General features: G+C 54.6%; 1 protein-coding gene across 1 annotated transcript in view; it reads right to left on the bottom strand.

Moving 5' to 3' along the window:
* Nucleotides 1–19,872, bottom strand: part of VANGL1 (VANGL planar cell polarity protein 1) — a 58,378-nt gene that overhangs the window by 7,795 nt on the left and 30,711 nt on the right. Inside the window, exons 5-7 of the mRNA XM_075559776.1 lie at nt 6,394–6,527; nt 4,486–4,618; nt 2,678–2,912 (exon numbers count right to left, since the gene is read on the bottom strand). Of these exons, the coding sequence (XP_075415891.1) occupies nt 2,678–2,912; nt 4,486–4,618; nt 6,394–6,527 (502 nt within the window). The remainder of the gene's footprint in view (nt 1–2,677; nt 2,913–4,485; nt 4,619–6,393; nt 6,528–19,872) is intronic.

Raw genomic sequence — 19,872 nt, 5'->3', positions numbered from 1 at the left:
GCTTTAGGGGCAAGCCCACCCCTCACAGAGGAGCTGGTGTTAGGGAGGGAGCGGGTGCTGCTAGCCAGAGGGAGTGGAGGGCGGGAGGGCTGGGGTCCAAGTCTCCCTAGCAGCTATCAAGAACCCGCCACCCACTGCACAGATGGACCCCACTGCACAGTCCTCAGGTCAGGTGGGAGCCAGTCACTGCTTTCAATGCTTGTGGGTCAACATGCAGTAAGGGGAGCTGATGACAGCCCCCAGCTCACTGGGGTACTATGAGGAGGAAACAAGCGCACTCCTATAGAGCATGCACATCTACCCCAGGATCACAGTGAGCAAACGATCAGCATGAGGGATGGTTATGAGAGGCTGAAATGAGAGCACCCGAGGCGAGTCCCAGGGGAGAGCAGGCACAAGGCCGACCTGCCTCTCACAGCACCGAGCGCCTTGTGGACCCAGTTTTCCCTGTGCTGATCTTCCTGCTCCACACTCAAGACACTCACTACCACAGAGTCCATTCCGAATCATCGCGACCCTCCAGGACAGAGCAGGGCTGCCCCTGTGGGCTTTCAGGACTGTGACTTTTCATGGGAGTAGAAAGCCTCCCTTTTTTCTTATGGCGGGTAGTTTCGAACTAGCAACCTTGTGGTTAACAGCCTTACGAGGAACCACACCACCACCAGAGCTCTTGCTGTTCCTTACCATTCTACCTTCACTCAAGCCGCCTCCTTGAACCTCTCACAGAGATTAGGGTACCCTTGTATAAGTGTCTTGGATCACTGGGCATGACGCTAATGGGGGGTTTACTTCTGACCATTCAGTGCCTGCGACCAGTCTTCGTGCTCACAGAGGGCAGAGCTGGGCTGTTACATTAGTTACTAGGCTCTCCCGCGTGGGCTGCATAGATGAGGCATCAACAGCATGTGCATTAAGCAGTAATTATGCTGATTTAATGTAGGCACAGAGAAGAGCAGACCACTAACACAGACAGGGCGACGCTAGGACACGGCACTCCTGCCCTAGGCACAGGTCAGGGGTAATTTGTAAGTGGTGACCCCTTTTGAGCCACACCTCACTGCTCCTTGAGTCTGCGTTATTTCTGATCTCTGGGAAGCAGGCTGAGTCTATAGAACAAAACATGTCGACTGTAAATGAAGCTTTGGTGAATCCGTAAGAAAAAGGACTCAAAATGTAAAGAAATAAAATTAAGGTATCTATAGATAAGTAATTCGTGCAGATAGAAAACGAAAAGATGCTCCACTAAACAATAAGGACATGTAACTTAAAACCATTAAAAATCTGTATTTTGAGGGTGGGGGGAGACATCGGACAGTGTAACATATGACAAAATAATTATAATGTATGAATGATGAAGGGTTCATGAGGTAGGGGGAGTGGGGAGGGAGGGGAAAATGAGCAGCCAATATTAAGGGCTCAAGTAGAAGGCAAGTGTTTTGAGAATGATGATTGTGCTTGACACAAGGGATGTATGTATGGATTGTGATAAGAGTTGTACGAGCCCCCAATAAAAATGATTTTTAAAAAATCTGTATCCTCCCCAACCAAATAGTCCATGGGTGAACAGAATTCTAACTCCCAACGCTTTCGAAGGGTGTAGGGACATGAAGAGTCTCATCCGCAGTGGGGCAAACCACCTTCCTGCACACGCAGACATGCAGGGGGCGCTTCAAAAAGTTCATGGGAAAATGAAACGAAACTTTTCCCACAAACGTGTTGGCGGATCCTCGTATTTTGCTCCCTTGCAAGCCGTACGGTGCCTTACTATTTTGCGTTCTACTGCTTTTCGACTCATTAGCCCAAAAAACGGTTTTTCCCTTTTCAACAATGGCCACTGTCATTGAGTTGATTCCGACCCACAGCAACTCTAAAGAGCTGACGTGGTTCCCACACAGTGATCCAGCCTGGTAGATGCTCTCACCACGTGCAGTTTACAGACGAGGGACAGGTGCAGAGCACCCTCTTCCAAGCCACCACCCAAGTCAGCGGTGGAGCCCAGGTTATGCATCCACCTTTGTACGCAGCGAGGTGGTGTGCTACATACTCTCTCACTCTATTTCGCCTCCGTGACCCCACCCCTCTAGTAGTAACCTAGCTGTTTCCTCTTATCTCCTAACTCAGACGACCAGTCAGATTAAAAGAACTCTACAGCATTCAAACGCTCAATGACACGACGGCGTTCTTTCTACTGCTAAAGCCACTTACGGAGACCTTACCATAGGCTGGGAGTTTTTAAAAAAAATACGTCACATCAATTAACTCTCCTGGTCCTTACAACCACCCCATGAAAGAGGTATCAGCATTCGTCCCATTTTACAAGACACGCAGCCGGAAAGTTCTCCGCCCAGGTTCACACTGCTAGTTGGTGGCACCGTCAGGTGGGAACACAGCCCTCTGGCTCTGCCCGGCTCCAGGGTCCATCGAGTGATCTGAAAACCACTTCTCGCCCTGTCTCAGAAGTGAACCCACTTCCTCGGCTCCAATCTAGAAGCTTTCCAAAGGCATGTTCAAAGCAAGATGTACCAAGCTAATGCTAAATCAGTGAGAATTGCAGATTCGTATTAACCAGAGTTTCGGGGAAGCCCTGGAATTTATCATTCTTGAAAAACCCCACAGTTGTGGTTTTTGAAGCCCTGAGCGTCCCGCCCCCGTGGGCAGGACCAGCCGCGTGGTGTACCTTTGGAGTCATGCTGTTGGTGATGCAGAAGGCCAGGTGCTGCAGGATGCTCTCCATGCTGTGGTGGTGCTGCTGCCGCGTGGTCCGCAGGTACTTCTGCAGCGCCCTGGCCATGGAGGGGAAGATGGCCTGGGCGGCCTCCCTGGGGTCCATTACTTCCCCGGGGGCCTTCTGCTGCTCCTCGGCCTGGAGGCGCTGGATGTGAATGAAGGCCTCTTCCACAGCAACCACCAGCCTGGGGAGGCAGATGGCGACCCAGTGAGCAGCGTGGCATGGCGTTCACGATGGGACTCGAGAACCCACCACGCCACCCAGGACCCACGAAATGCCCTGCCTGCTCTGGTCGGTCTCCCACCAGCTCACCCGAGGCCTGTTGTGGCACCCTTTCCCTTAGCTGTCGCTCCAGAAGGTGCAGGGGAGGGCAGGGAGGAAGGAAGGAGGGGTGGGGGACTGAACTGAGTCGCCCACAACATGCACTGAAGTCCTAGCCCTGGGGGCCTCTGTGAGCGAGCCTGCTGGGGCACGTGGATTTTCTTGTGACGTGCTTAACAAGGCTATGGCAGAGTGGAGGTGGGTCCCAGACCTAATCGCTGCTCAGAGGGCAGGTCTTACAAAAAGGGTCAATAAACCTGAAAACACAAAGGGCCGAGGCCACATGAGGGCCCATGGCAAGCGCCCAGATGCCAAGGACTGCCCAGGGCGACGGGATCTGCCAGAGGTAAGGGCCCTCTCCTAGGCGCCCCAGCTTCTTTAGCCCACCGTCCCCTCAAATCACTCAGCGCCCACTGTAAAGTGACAAGCATTTGTGCTGTCGCCTGTAATTCAGGACAAAGTGTAGGCACCTGCTTTTGCAGCACCACCGCCCCTCCTGACTCTCCCCGCCCCCACAGATCTCTCTAGTACATGCAGGGGTGCAATCACCCACTTTGGGAAACACTGCCCTAGAGCCTGGAGTCTGCAGAAAGAGAGAATGGAGAGGGCCCTGCCGTTGCCCACCATTTGGTCTCTTAGCCCCCACAGCTGTAAGACACCCATCCCTGTTATTTAAAGCGATTTATTAGCAGTTCTGCTACAGCAGTATTACATAGCTAAGGCAGAAAAGTGGTCGCCCAAACAGGTAGAATGTGGCGGCGGGGGGGGGGGGGGTGACATGGTGACCAGCCAGGAGCCCTCGAACTGGGCGATGAAGTCTCATCCCTCTCACTCACCAGCACGGGTGGCTCACGGCCACCTTCTTTCCATCTGTACCCCAAAGCGGTCGGAGCACAGAGTTCCAGAGCCCCACAAACGCTGCAGTCAGGCTCTGCCTGCACTGAGAGGAGGCGGGTGGTACGGTAGCAGCCTTATCAAGAAGCGCAGGGGAACGTTTTTAAAAGGTTCCGAGGTGTGGCCTCTTTCAGCCACCCCCCCCCACCCCTCCACCCCCAGAGAAAGAGATGGGGAAGAAGTGGCAGGGTGCACATGGCAAATGAATGGACCTAGACGCACCCCTTCAGCGCAGTCCCTGGGAACCAGTAAGGCTGGGCAGTGCAGCCTCGGACCAGTAGACTCAGCGACCCCCCCGGGACCCCTCAGAAGCCTGTCCTTGGTCCAACTCTGGGCTTGCTGGGCACTCACCTTGGGGGCCAGGCCCAGAACTCACAACCTGTCTTTTAAGAAGCTCCCTCAGGTGAGGCTCTGACCTGCTGAAACTGTAGAAACACCTGCAGCAGGCCCCTCCTCCAAGGGCAGAGACAGGCCCCGCCCCCAAGGGGAGCGTTTACAGAGCTAGAGAGTGGGAGCTGTGTCCAGGAGGCAGCAGGCCGTACCTTGCTCTCCGCTTCTTTACCCGACGCTCATGGTCTGCTTCTTCGTAATACAGCTCGTTGTGGCTCGAATCCCTGCGCCGAGCCGCTGCGGCAATCATTGCCCGGGACTGACCAGCAGCATTGTTGCTGGGGCCTTTGGGGAGGACAGGGCAGGAAGAACAGCATGAATGCCACACAGATGAGTACTGGAGGCTGCCAATCCCCATCCGCACCCCCATGAATTGTCTCATTCTCACACACACACGTGCACGCGTGCGCACACACACACAGAGTTCCCAGGCAGCTGAGCCTGCCTCCTCCGTCACTACAACCCAGGCAGGACAGGGAACGGACTGATCCGAGGTAGTGGAACTCGGGTTCTGAAGGGGATGACATGTGCTTGACAAAGATGATGCCAGCCAAGAATAGTACAGAGTCAGCAGGAGATGTCACTTACCATCTGCTACACAAAGTGTCAGTTTGGCCATAAGGGCAGCTGGGACATCCCACTTCAGTCACAAGACAATGAGAGAGGATGAGAGGGATGGGGGAACAAGGACAGACAGAGAAAAGAGCATGTCAGGGGACATGGCGACACGGGCACACACAGGACAAACAAGCTCTGCAGGAGCCTCACGGCAGCCCCACGGCATTCAGAGAAATACCTGAGCTGGGGGGCAGGCCAGCGACCACTCACGCACAGCCACTCTACAAGACAGGGGGGAACTGCCCCTGTGGGCTTCAGCAACATCTTTGTCCCAGAGCGGCTGGGGGTTTCAAACTACTGACCTTGCAGTTTGCCAATGTCTAACCGCCAGGGCACCTCGCCTCCAGGATTGCCCTCCACTGGTGAGCACACGCTCCTGACGCCTGTGTTTGTGCCGAACACCCGTCACCTAACCCTGTCTGGGCAGGCGCAGTCCACACCTTCTTATGTTTCCTTCACTTAGTGACTTGGTTTTGCTACTGGGGATTGTCACCAAGGCTTTAGCCGACAGGTCACCGTTAACCAAATCTTCGGGATTTATGAGGGGCACACCCCTCAGGTGGTTTCCAAGCACCCCACGGTGAGGCTCGCGTCTCCAACATGGGGTGCTGCCGGCAAATCACTTGACTTGCTGACATGACCCTCTTCGAAGGCTTGTAAGCCTCTTGCCCTGACCTGAGGTGCCCAGGGAGAAATGGCCCCGGATCCTGTTTCTTGCACGGAACCATCTGATACCCTGAGACACAGCTTGGCCTTCCCTCCTGGGCCCCGGCCTCTGGGCACCCGCTCACCTCCAGCTCCTCGCCAGGACTGAGCAGTCGCCTGCACCAACCAGATGCCTCGCCCATTGAGATTTCTAGTATTCCCTGACTTGGGGAGCTTTCTTAAGTCTTGGAGCCATTTGAAGGAGCCCTGCTGGTGTAGTGGACGGCCCACCGAGTGCCACACCAGCAGCTGAAACCCACCAGCCACTCCACGGGAGGACGAGGAGGCTCTCCACGCCTGTGAAGAGTTCCGGTCCGGGAAACCCACAGGGGCAGTGCTGCTCTGTCCCATAGGGTCACTGTGCACCGGAACTGAGTGGCCAGCAGTCAGTTTGGTTGGTTTTGGTCAATTCGTCCACATGAAAAGCAGCCCTTTCGCTAACAGCAGCTTCTACTACGATGTCCGAAGCAGGAGTCAGGGACATGCTACGCTTGCTCTCTACCATAAACCCCGCTGGCTGAGGGCCCCTCCCATACAGGCACAGCATCTACGTCAACCTCCCTCTGAAAACGTGCGGCCTGCAACCACACAGCTCTTGTCGGGAAAGGGAACGCACCGTGTAGACAAGCCCCGGGGAGGAGGAGGGCCGATGGGACCGCGATGTTGAAGCTAAGTGACCGCATCTAAACCACGCCCAGGTCCTTCCTGCACCCATGGCGGAGGCTGCCGGCACCTACCGTCTACATTGTAGACTTTGAGGCCGGCCATGTGCTTGGCTGTTCGGAATTTGGAGGCCGTGAGGAGGCTGGGGTTATAGATGGTGAAGTCCTTGTAGTAATTCTCCAGCACCACCAGGGCCGCGCGCTGGATGCTGAGAAGAGAAGGCAGGGCATTCAGTGCAGAGTTTTTCGACGGACGAAGCTGGTCCAAAGAGAAAGCCTCCCATCTGTGGTGGGTCCGGTCGGGAGACACCAGGAGGATGTCACAACTCTATCCCCAGCGGAGGATCTGAAGACAGAACCAAGCCCCGTGGCCTAGTGGCTCCCCAGTGCCTCCCCAGCCACGTGACCAACTGCATCTCACCCGGCCCAGGGTGACCAGAGGACGTCGCCGCATCACTTAACATCTGTACAACTCTCACAAGCTTTCCCGTTCTGCGTTTACCAAAGGAGTCCTGGTGGTGCCGTGTGTTAAGCACAAGGCCGCCAGCCTCTGGGCTGGCAGTTCAACATCGCCAGCTGCTCCGAGAGAAAAAGACAAAGTCTCAGCTCCCGTACAGACTGGGCGTCTCGGGAAAAAGCCTGAGGGGCCATTCGGCTCTGTTCTATCGGGTCACTGTGGGTCAGAATGAACCTCACCGCAGTGGGTTTGGTTTTGTTTCTTTATTCCCTCCATCTGCAAAAAGAAGGAACCGAGGCCCCAGAGGGGTCAAGAGATGAACATATGATGGGCACAGAGCTAACAAGTCAGAGAACAAGCTGGAGCCACGTGTCTTGGGTCAGACGTCACAGTGGATCCTCCCTGCACCCCTGGGCATGTCTAGTTGATCAAGAAGCATTACAGCCACACAGGGCAGGGCCCACCTACAGCAGGCAGCAGGCAGGAGGCAGGAGGCAGGCACCGGCATCTAAAACCAAACCCGAGCCACACAGGCAGCTCACATGCACAGCACCCTCGTGCATGATGAAGATCTGCAGCACAGGTTTTCTTGGCTGGAAGCTCTCAACAGGAGCTGACTGCCAGGCCTTTCTCCCGCAGTGCCCCTGGGTAGCTTGACCTTGCCACTGTTGGGTGCAGAGTCCAGGCGTCCTGGGAGGCATTAGGCATGGGTTGATCCTGCCTCCTCTTTTTTGTCTGTCCCTCCTACCACCCCCTCCGCCAGTCTAAGCGCCCTGAGCTCTCAGCTGAGGCTGTCTTTTCTTTCTTGGTCCACACTTCTTTCTGCCCCTTGGACCAACGGCTATCTCTGACCCTCAGTACAGGTGAAGGGAACTGCCTCAATGGCCTGTGATCTCCAATGTACTCCTTCCTTGGACCCTCAGAGCTAGAATGTGGGATACGCATTGATTCTTGTCTTAGTAATCCTGTGCTGTGGGAGAAATGCATCCTCTCACAGTTTAGAAGGTGTCAGGTCCTGCCCGAGAGCAAGGCGTTCTCTTTGTGTGGGCTCTGAGGCAGGGGCCTCTTATCTTACAAGGGTCTGTTAGACTTTGTCTTCCTGGAGCCTGGTCCTTGTCTCCACTCCTGTTTCATCTCGATTATATTGCAAAAGACTAGAATTACACAAACATCTTACTCTGGACCCACCACGTGAACATAACAAAGACAGCACATTCTCAGCACATTACAAGTGTACGAGAGTTGGGATTTACAACACAAGATATTTGGGGGACATAATTCAATCCACGACCATTCCAGCGGCTCAAACCAGTGCATACATTTGGAAACTGCCATTCCAGCTTGCACACTGATGCTGCCGTCCCTCCTCTGTGAGCTCCCTGCGCCCCTCGGCCTTGCAGGGGGATGGGCTCCGTTCCGGGTGCAGATGCGACTCACTCCAGATGTTGAGCAAAGCTTCAGAGAGGAATTCCCCTCACCCAAATGTTGGGGAGCCCAAGGCAGGGAGAGGTGACCAGGGAGAGGCCAGTGTGGAGAACAGGGCCAGGGAGCAGGCAGGTCAGAGAGGAACCTGAAGCCCACATACTCAAAGCTGGAAACAATGCATGAGTCTTCAATCCTCTGTCCCCTGCCACGGCAGGGGGCGTCTCAGCTCACTGCAGGCTCTCGCTCACTGCTCTGAAGCATGGCTGGCTGCCTCGCACCAGGCCTGGTTCGAAGCTGTGTCTTGGGACGCCTCTGGTCCGGCCTGGGTGACCCAGCTGAGGTCACCCATGCAGGGCACTGGCCACTTCAAAGAGCAGCTTGTGGCACCAACAAGGGTATGTTCCTCTGTCATCCCCTGCAGCCATCACAGCCCTCTGAAGTATCAGTTAACATCAGGCCACTTCACATGCAGGAAATGGAGGTACAGGACTAGCTGACACCACACCACAGCTCACACTAACAGCGAGCTGAGCAGCTGCGAGCGAGCGGCATTAAGTCGGTGCTGGCCTGAGACTCAGACAGAGCACTGAGTGGCTCCGGGGCTGCACTCTGCATGGGAACGGCCTCGTGTCTACATCTGAGGCTGGAGACACTGTCCACCTGCCCCCCTGCCCACTACCCTCCTTGGGTTCTGGCCTCCAGAGTTTACCCTGGAGACTTAAAAATCTAGAAACCAGTCCACCAGTGACTGCCTTGAGAAAAGTGTCCGTTCTCCGAGTTGGTGCTCAGCAGTGACCTGATGCGCACGCCACTTGCAGGCGGCCGTCGATCACCACCAGGAGTCCGCCAGCGAGGCCCAGCTAGCATCCTGGAAGCACACGGTTCCCCACCACAAACCCCGTTTGGAAAGTCCTAGTCGTCCGCTGACTCAACCACTCACTCATCACCCTCAGAGTCGAGACCCCGTGCTTGCCAAGCACGGAGAAAGGGAATAGACAAGGACAGCGACAACAGAGATAAGGAAGCCGTCTCCCCAGGGCAGCCCTAACCTGGAGCAGAAGGGATCGCTGGAGAACTTGATCAGCCCCCCGAGGTTTGTGCACAGGCTCGCCTGCAGGACACGGCCTGCTGTACACTCCCCGTTGCTTGCGCTATCAGAGGATGAGCGCGCCCACGTCACCGAGAGGAAGGTAACACATCACTCCATTGGCCACTGAAGAGTGCAGGGATGCGATTCTGGATTGCAGCCTCATGCACATTCCTCGCCTCTTTTAAAGAGACAGAAGGGAGTCTGACTCGGCACTTGCCACAGTTTGTTGTGAAAACAACGGACCCCACGCTGCGTTGCAGTCTGGTTGGTCAAGTCTTGCTTTGTATGTGTTCTCTATATCCCTCCCTGCCCACCTACCTGCCTCTCACAAACGGCTCTCATCTACTCCCAACTTGGTGTGACTAGAGAGACTGGGCTTACTGAGTGCTCTACGTGGTGTATGCTATAGGAAAAGGGGCTGTGGCCTATTTCTTTTCAGAATATAAGGCCTTTATATTTCTCTCATGGCTCCTGAGCCCTGCTCTGGAGTAGTGATGTTTGTGAGATAACCAGGTTTAAGATAAAGATACTATACTACTCATGCATTACTAATTAATGAGGACCCAGGGCTGGCATGAGATTACCAGCGGAATGGTTAGCAGTCTGAGCCTGCCTATGGGAGCCTCATAAGAAGGCGTAATGATCTACTTCTGGAGGTAATGGGCATGAAAACCCTCTGCAGGAGACCGATTCTGCACACATGGGACCAGTTAGGCACGCTTGACTCTGGTCTGCATTGGAAATCCACAGGAGGTCGCTGAGTCGACACTGACTCCGTGACAGTGAGTCTGGTCGGTTTTGGACAGTGTAGAAGGCGCCTTGGTGGCGCTGCCGGGTAAGCATTGGACTGCTCACTGGAAGATCAGTGATTTGAATCCCCCAGCCACTGTGAAGGAGAAAGTCAACTATCTGTGGGTCAAAAGGGGCACAGTCCAAGAAGCCCAATACAGGATTGCTAAGAGTCAGAATGGACGTGGTGGCAGTGGATCTGGTTTTAGTTTTGGGTTGGAGCCCCTGAATAGCTGCGTTGGTTTAATATATAGGCCTCTCAATAAGAGAAAGCGGGGAGTCCTTCTACTTCAACATTAAGGTTCAGTGTTCTTCCAGTGTCTCTTTCTTTATCGCCTGTTTTAGTCTAGGTAGACTAGAGAAACAAATCCAGGGACACTCATGTGTGTGCAAAGAGAGCTTTATCTCAAAGAGTAATTGTATATTAAGAAAATATCCCAGCCCAGTCCAGATCAAGTCCTTAAGTCCGTTATTAGCCCATATATCTGATACCAGTCTGTAAATTCCTCTTCGAACGCACACAACACATGCAATGACACTGAATGCAGGAAGATGACAGGCCAGTGGGTGGAACGTCTTGTGGGTCCAGTGGTGATGGAAGCATCTCAGTGCTGGGAGGGGTCTCCACATGGTTCCTCCAGCTCCAGGGCTCTGGCTGCCATCAGCATGTGGCTGCTCAACAGGAATGTGAAGCAGAGAGAGAGTGTGGTCCTCTTCCCAGGAGAGAAAGAGGAAAGTTCCTAGGATTCTTCCAGTGGGTGTTGTGGCCTTGTTGACAAGCTAGACTCCACCCCTACATGAAATTATGTAACTATCATACCCCCCAAATATGACATAAGACCAAATCCTTTCTTGTAGGAAAATCCACTACCATGAGGTAGATTCCAACTCTCAACACTTCCAACCTCTATAGGGTTTTCAAGACTATGAACCTTTACAGACAGCCTTATCTTTCTCCCAAGGAGAGGCTTGTGGGTTTGAACCTTCATCCTCACGGTTAGCAGGCAAACACTTACTTGGCAGTGACACCCAGTCCCAGTTACTATTCGACTCAGTGTCAGCAGCCACCATGCTTGACTTGGATGCCCTCCTAAGCTGGCAGGTGAGCTGGTCTCACTTCTTTCATAAGTTCACTGGGTGCGTTTCGCATGCACAAGGTGGAGATCACTCCACCGTTGATCGCCTCATGGGGTCATAGCAGTGTTAGCCCATCTTGTTCACTCATGGACCCCTAGAATTCTCACAGTCTAGGATCCGTCCTGAACATACATTTCATAAAAGCATAGACTCCAAGGACACATTGCACTGGATAAACCTGTTGCATAAAATCTCTTTAAAGTGTTGGAGACCTGCGAGAGAGACCTGGCGACTTCATTTTTACTCGACCGTGACTTCTCCTCGGACTCCACAAGAGCTGGATCTACCTGCATGAGTGGCGCCCCCACTGCCTGGATTGGGAGACAGGTGAGTGAGCCCGGAGAAGCAACTATAATCACCACCTGCACACCACCGCCGCCTCTGCTGAGAACCAGGGCATGGCCGCTCTTATCGCCTGGCCCTTTTGCCTTCTAATTAAAATGCCTGTCTCCCAGCTGTGCTCTGGAAGACAGCACTCACATCCCACACAAAACGAGGAGGGGCACCCTGGAATGAGCTGTGCTTTCGGAAGGGGTTAAACTGCAGAAAGATCTAGGGGAGATGTTGGCTTTTCTGGCATGAACTCAGGACTGCAGGTGAGGCCCAGAGGCTGGTCCTTCTGGCTTACTGATGTCTCTAGAAGTTTTCTGGACCAAGTGCTTTTAATCAACGTGCACCAGCCGGAGAGTCGCTCTGCCTATGCGCTTAATCTCCAGCTGCAGACAAGCAGGGTAGCATCAGTGAGAGACAGGCACGCTGGGATCTGAGCCCTGGTAGATCTGGGTCCATGATCACTAGGTAGTGCAAATGGTTAGCGTGCTTGAATGCCAATCCAAAGTGGTTAGAGGCTGAAGTCCACTTCAAGGCATCTTAGAGGAAAGGCCTGGTGACCCACTTCCAAAAAATCAGCCCCTGAAAATTCTACGGAGCAGTTCTACTCTTGACACGCATGGGTCACTCTCAGTTGGGACCCGCTGGACAGCAACTGGTTTACTCCCAATTCCAAAGTTCAAGGCAGGCAGAATCAACAAGACTTGGCAAGTCGGTAATGGCTTCCAACACGCAGGCTGGGGGAAACATTCCCAGAGGGCTTATTCTTGTCTTTACTGCCTCTACTTCTAGTTTCTGAGAATGTGGAGAAGGACCCCCCATCCCCCACCCAAAGTGCCCTGAGACTACGGGGTGTGCCTGGGAAGTCCACTCTATCAGCCCTGGAGGGTATTGGCCAACCGGACGTGCCTATCAGCGAGAGGCGAGAGCCTGGTTCTTTCGGTCTTAGGCACAGCTGTTAGCCACGTGTGCTCCTGCTGGGCACACCCTGTGACCCCAGAGGGGTTCTGCACACTCTGTCTAGCCTCAAAGACAATACTGATGAGACAGTTTCCTCCTGAGCCAGCGGAGGCTGCTCTCAGGGCTGGTGGTCCCTCTGGGTCCCTTCCCACAGCAGAGAGATGGTCTCCCAGGGGAGGTGCCTGTGGCAGATGTTTTTGCTCCAGAACAGGTTTGAGGGCTGCCACAGTTGGCTCTGGGTGCTCGGCAAGCAACCCCACTCACAGGCCTCAGCTCAGGACCTTCCTGTAAGGTCCAACCTGGGCTGCGCCTTGCTGCCTGAGTGGGAACGCAGCTTTCTCAGAGTGTTCAATTACTGCGCTGAATCATAGGAAGATAAACATCAGATACACGGTATCCAAGGCTGCTCTTAACCGTTGGTGATGTAAGTTCCCCGAGAAATACATTCAGATGTGTTGTGCACTAGGAGCACTCTGGATCCTGCCCGGATGCCTGGCTGGCCTTCCCGAATCCAGGCTGGGGTTCCTCGACCTGAGCATGCTATCTGGCCTCCTAGACACCTGCAGGAGCACCCACTGGCAGTCTGAGGTGCCTCCTCCCACGTCCATCCGGACGTCTGCTCACAAGGACCAGGGAGCGAGCAGAGAGGGGCGGGGCCTTTCCAGACCAGGGAGAGGGCTGCTCCCTAGATGCTCCCTAGAACGAGTACACTCCCATCTCACAGACTCAGCGACTCCTGGGCCCACTGCTGGGGAGACAGGGGACACTGCCCGCCTCCATCGGCTGTCAGCCCCTGAGGAGGGCTCCCTTCCCTGGCTCCCTCCTCACCCAGGGCGCTCTGTGAGGAGGTGAGACTTCAGGCATGTAGAGGGCAGAGACCACCCGCAGAGGAGGGCTTCCCAGCTGTGTGGCTCTGGCCCACGGCAGCTGTACAAACATAGGGGCACAGAGCCCAGCACTTTACAGCCCCCTTAAAGCCACTTCGAGCAAGCACCGCAGGACCAAACCACAAAGGGCAGTGCCGCTCCCGCCCCAGACAAGCCTGCTCTGAGGCAAGATCCCCACGTGCCGACTTTTACCTTCTTACTGGTTTTCGTCTGTCGCTCTTGTAAGGAGGTGCGTGCGGTGGTGAAGCATCTCCACTGAAAGGCAGTGTCATGAGTGGAAGCACACGTATCTAAAACAGAAACTATCTGTAGCGTCACGGTCGCCGTCACGGTCGCTGGTGGCCATTTGGATGTGTTCCCCGGTGGGGACGTTGGCGGCTCTGGGCCCTGGCAAGGCCGTTGGCGTTGGGCTGGACCAGGAGTGAAGAATGGACGTGGAGGGGGGGCAGCTCAACGAGTCCGAGGAGGGGTATAATCATCAACTTGGCTATTACATGACCCAGAAGCACAGACCTGAGGCTCCAAGGGGAGCCCGAGGTCCCCGGGATGGACTGGAGTTGACTTTAGCCGCCCGAGGGGACGTCCTCTTTCTCACTTCGATTTAGAACACCAAACTGCCAGCATGAGAAGCGAGGTCCCCCCATGCAAGCCAGGAGGCTGCATGGGAAGGGGACAATGCGAGCTTTGTTCTATCGGGGCCGGGCCCGGCTTCCTGCCTGTGGGGCCAGACCTCACCAGGTGCGTCCTGCCCCCTCTGGAGCACCGCAGTGTGACAGCAATCCTGCCCCGGCAGAAGCGTGGTCGCCATTCCAAGAATCACGTCTTCTGGAACAGCGGCAGGGTGGGCCTGAGCTCAGTTTCTGGATCTTTCTTAGAAAGGTCCGTGGTCACCACCAGGTCCTTCGCAGCTTAGTCTCGATGGCCGAGGCCTGCCTGGAAGGCCCACTGTGTGCACACTGAGCTGCTGCCGAGCGAGGACAAGTGGGTGTGCAGCCCCAGGACAGACAATCTCTCACTGTGAACACCCACCTTTCCCGACCGATGGCTGAGGCGCTGTCAGCGCCTGTGCTTTCTCGGGACTCTCCTTGCTGACAGCTCTCACTGCACCACGTTTCACTGCTGTTCACACGCCCCCTTGGCTACTCTTTCCTCGTCACGCTACTTCATTTGGGGAAATAGAAAGTCGGCAATTAAAGGTGTTGGACGACGTACCGAGCAAGAGTGCACAGACTCTAAGGATGGGAGTCGAAGGCGGTTGGTGGGGGTGGTGGAAGTCTAAGGCAAAGCACTGTTCCCCAATAAGCTATGCCTCCCAGCTCCCTCCCCGCCATGCAGGCCTCTCTCCTGGCCTGCCTACAAGACTTGTTCTAAGCAAGAGAATGCCGTGGAGGCAATGCCCTGGAACATACTGCTGCTGTGCCTTTGGGAGCCCCGAGGTGCCGTGGAAGAAGGCCAGGAAGGAACCAGGAGGAGGAGAGCGAGACCCAAAACATACAGCTCACTCAACGAGTGAGCGCAATCACACAGTGATCGCTGTCGACGAATGCCCAGCTGAGCCCACACCAAGCTGATAGAACCCTGAAAAATAAGAAGACACTTGCTGCATTCAGGCATTCAATTTGAGGACGGTTGTCACAGAGGTTTCCTACGAGACGTCGGAAGGACATACAATGAAAAAGCATCAGATGGCTAATGTCACTGGCCAAAGGAAGCTCCTACGGCCGTGGGGAGAAGGACCAGGCTTTGTGGCCCGACTGAAAGACAGAGCTACTCAAACAAGCAAACTCATTGCCACGGCGCCGACTGTCGCTAGATGCCTCCCTGTAGGACTGGGTAGAACTGCCCGGTAGGTTTCCAAGGCTCTAACTCGTCACAGGAGTAGAACTCCCCACCTTCCCGCTGTGGAGCGGCTAGGGCTTCAAACCGAACCTTGTGCTTAGCAGCCCAATACATAACCACTGCACCACCAGGGCTCCTTGAAAGACTAATGGAGCTAAGAATGGAAGTGCAGAGGACAGAGCCAGCTGTCTCTGACCACCTCTCCAATTTCTCCTTTCCAGCCTCCAAGTTGTGAAACTACACAGTGTACGAAAACACGGAGCACACCAAGCCTGGCACGTGGGTTTTGTTGTCGTCAGCCACTTCCAACTCATAGCTGCCTTCTGTACAACAGCACAAAGCACAACCCCGTCCTGGGCCTTCCCCACACCCATTGCTCTTTGAAGCCCATGTGGAAGCCGCCGTGTCAATCCACCTCATTCAAGGTCTCCCTCTGTCGCACTGGCCCTCTGCTTTCCCGATCAGTCTGTCCTTCTCCGAGGGTGGCCTCTCTTGAAGACACGTCCAGTGCACGGGAGGCAAAGTCTTGCTATCTTTGTTTGTAAGAACCATAGGCTTGTTGACTTCTTCTGGCAGCTCCTAGTGTACACAATATTTGGGGGCAGCACCGTAATTCAAAGGCATCAACTCTTTGGCTCTCTTCATGCGCTGGTCAGATTTCACACGTGGCTGGGTGAATGAAAATGGCTTGTGTCAGGAGCAACCCAAGTCTCAAAATGACATTTTCCCTTCGGGGCACTTTCGAGAGATCTTTGGCAGCAGGTCCACCAAACGGGATAGCTTGCTTGCTTTCCTGACGTGACTGCTGCTTCCCGGGCACTGACTGCAGCAGCCAAAGCAAAATGAAACGAGGGGCTACTTCAATATGTCTCCCAAGGATCCTGCCACCGCTGCTGCTCTACTGGCGAGGATTTCTATTTTCTTTACGTTGAGTCATCCATGTTGAAGGCTGGCAGTCGCTGATGTTCATCACTAAGTGCTTCAGAATCCTCTTCGCTGCAGCAGGCAAGGATGTGCCACCTGCGCATCACACATTGTCCCCGTGTCTTCTTCCAGTCCTGCTCATCCTCCTCACAGAGCTTTTCTCTGCCTCAGTTTCTCCATCTGAAAATGGGCGTCCTACCTCGCTGGACTGCTGCGGGGATGAGGGCAGAAGGAGCAGGCAATGAGGCTAAACCTGTGAAATAAACCCTGCCAACCCCAGGGGCTGTGTAAAGGCAAGGGGGTAGCAACACCAGTTGGTGGCACCTGACTTCCGACGGCTTCCCATTTCTGAAAGTCTTCAAAGGAGACCAGGCTTCCTGCCACCAAGCAGGGTGCCAGCAGGTGCCCATTATCAGAGCTCACGAGAAGCACGTTCCTTTCACAAACCCCTAAAAAAAAGGCATCTGACCACTCGCAAAAATAGCTCAGTCGTTTGGTTCAATGAAACCATCTTTGGAAACAGAAAGGGAAGAAGGAGCGTGGCAGGGTTTGTTCCTCGGCCCCCATGGGGGCGCGAAGGGAAGGGCCGCACAGAAGGCGGGGAGGGCCCCTTTGTGACCCCACCTGGGGCCATGCAGATCCTCCTGAGCCGACCTGTCTCTCTAGGAGCCCCCTGCCTGTCTGTCTCTCTCGACACGTTACAAACGGTGCTCAGAAGTTTTATTTCTGGCTCAGCGCTTCTTCCAACCACCGCTGGGTTTAGACCAGATTTAGGCCGAGGGCCGGCAGGTGACCGAGTGCGTACAATGCCATGAGGGCATGGTGCCAACCTTCACAGACTGGCTGTCCTGCTTGCAGCAACCCTGCCTGAGAACTGCATTTGTGCCTTCTTCTTTCCATCCCATAACCCACCAGGGAGTCCGTGCGATGGCCAAAGGGGCTTTATTAAGGGCTGGGGGAGGAGAAAATTCAACAGCCCTAAAGAGGAGTGCAAACGAGGGTCCTGCTGACCCCAGGCTCTCCCCCATGGCTGTTGGGAGCCTGCCACCTCCAGGGTCGCAGGCTCTCTGGAGTTGCTGGCCCTGGCCTTAGAAAGCTGGGGATGGGCAGTTGTCAGTGTAGTTCGGGAGAAGCTGGCGCGGATGGGGCCTGCTGCAGGACCAGTCCTGCCTTTCCCACCCACCTCTGCCCCCTGCAGCAGCGCTGCCCGGTGAGGGGCCAGGCTGCTGCCAAGAGCATACCACAGGTATACCTCCCTGGGGCTGTTCCCCACCTCCCTGCACCCACTCAGATCTGCCGAGGAGCCCATAGGAACCCCAAGCCCATTCTGCCTCTGGATCCATGGGCATGGCAGCTCCTTCGAACATGAACTCCACTCCCACGCAGCAGAGTTCCAACCCCAGCAGGGTGGGAGCCTGTGGTGGGAGTCCTGGAGTCAGTCCCACCCATGGACTACCCGGGGAGAAGGTGCTCCCCCTGCCTCTCAGGCGGACGCACACAACCATGGTGGCCTCAAAGCAGACCAGGGTCTTGGCTATATTTACAGAGAATCCAAATGTGGTAGTTATGGAATCATTTGTTACTTTGAGAGGATTAAGAGTGAAGGGGTGGAGCCTAGCCTGTCAATCAGGTCATAGCCAATGAGGCCTCTGTGTGGGCATGGCCATCTCCTGAGAACTCTGGGAACTCCTGTATTTCCTCCTTGGAGGAGGGAGACATTCTCTTTCTAGGCTAACTCTCTGGGAGACATTGCAGCTGACAAGACACATGGAACTACACTAGTGCCCTCACCTCGAGGAACCACACAGAGACTGGTGCCAGTGCCGAGATGTGTATACCGCCACTGGATCCACAAGACTTCCCATCCCCCGGCCTGTGATCTTCTTGCATTTGGTATCATTGGGTGTGCTTTGGGAGTCTGAAGAGGGCTTTATAGATTGATATTGGACATATGGGCTAATATCAGACTTATGGACTTGATCTGGACTAGACTATTTTCTCAACATTCAATTGCTCATATATATAAAGCTTTTTCTTATATACATATGAGCGTCTATGAATTTGTTTCTCTAGTCCACCCAGACTAACACCAAAGATCACTCACCTCCACTGTGACCAGAGTTGCACTCCACTCCCTCTCTGGGACCCCCACCAAAATCTCTCCTGGAGACAGAGGATCTCCTGGTGGGTTCATCACCGCCACTGCTTGAAACTCGCCCTGCCATGCATGTGCCTGTGGCCCCGGACGCAGGCGTGGTGCAGCGCCTACCCAGCAGGGGTATGCTGCTGCATGCACTACCCATTGGGGTCCATCCACGCACTTCATCAGGCCCAGCTGCCAGTAAGGTGGCTCTGATTCATGGCAAACCCAGCTGTGCCAGAGAAGAGCCGTTCTCTGTAATGGCTGATTTTCGGGAAGTGGGTCACCAGGCCTTTCTTCCACGTGGCCTCTGGTAGAACCACACCTTTCATTGAGGGCGATGCATAGCACAAGCCTGCTGACCATTCCCCACCACGCAACACAAGGGAAGAAAGCTGTGCGGGAATGAATAAGTGGCAATGGCCAGGCTCCAGAGCACTGTGGGCATTTCCACCCATGGCTTCGAATGCCAATTTGGGCTGCAGAGTGCCTTGACTCCAAGAGCGATTCCCTGGGGAAAGGGGCAGCTCCCTGGAACACTAAGCCCCTGGCCTGCCAGTGGTACAAGTGGGGTCATAGGAATGAAAGCCGCGGTCTGTCACAGAGGTGGTTTGGCAGTGTAACCAGCCTCTGCCTCAGGGGTCCCAGTCAAAATGGTGACAAAGACACCTACTGTGATGCCCACTGGACTGTCCTTGCCAATCTGGGCTGCGTTGAGTGCTCCGGAATTGCAGCAGGGACACAATTGACTACACTCTCACTTAACCACGCACCAAGCAGGTTATCCAGATAGGCAGACGCCACATAGGAACGGGGGAGCCCAATGGGTGGGGCACAGACTTTGAAGCCTGACCCCTGCGCAAGGCTCCCATGACAACTGGGGTGACACATCAGTGAAGCCAGCGTGCTATAGTAAGTCTCTCCTGTCTCAGTTTCCTCATCGGTAGCCTAAGGATGAATAATGCCTACCTCACAGCATTCTGTGAAAGCCCTAGATTCCCAAACATATTGGTCTACACCCTGTTTCAGAAAAGAGAATTTAACTCAGTGGCCTCCTGGTAATCCGAAGCGCTGTCACTTTGGCACACCACAGGGGAAGCACAGGTATGCGTCCTCCAGCCCTGCATCCTTTCAGTGCTCCCCCAGGGAGGGTGTCCCCCACTTTGGGAAACACGGGAAGAAGAGTGTTTAGCTCAGGGTGAACCAGACTGAAGTTATTATTCAAACTCCAAACTCATTGCCATGGGCTGATCCCAACTCAGCACCCTCAGGGCAGAGTAGAACTGCACCCCCCCCCCCCCCCCCCCGTGTGTTCGCAGGCTGTACATCTTGACGGCAGCAGACAGCCTCAACTTTCTCCCACGGTGCGGCTCATGGATTTGAACCACCGATTGGCATAACTCACTAGACCAGCCGCTCGCACTCTCTTAATGAAGCATCAAAAATAATGAGATTCATGCAGAGATTTAAAGTCTGAGCCTCCAGTTTCCCATTATGCTTCTCTCCTGCACATGTTTTTAAAAACTGCTGTCCCTTCACGTCAAGCCCCTACTGAACACTCAACTCTTTCCTGGCA

Source organism: Tenrec ecaudatus, chromosome 1 (assembly GCF_050624435.1).
Source record: "Tenrec ecaudatus isolate mTenEca1 chromosome 1, mTenEca1.hap1, whole genome shotgun sequence".
Classification (NCBI taxonomy): Eukaryota; Metazoa; Chordata; class Mammalia; order Afrosoricida; family Tenrecidae; genus Tenrec; species Tenrec ecaudatus.
The sequence above is the reverse complement of the archived record's forward strand: the minus strand, read 5'-3'. Positions and strand labels throughout refer to the sequence as shown.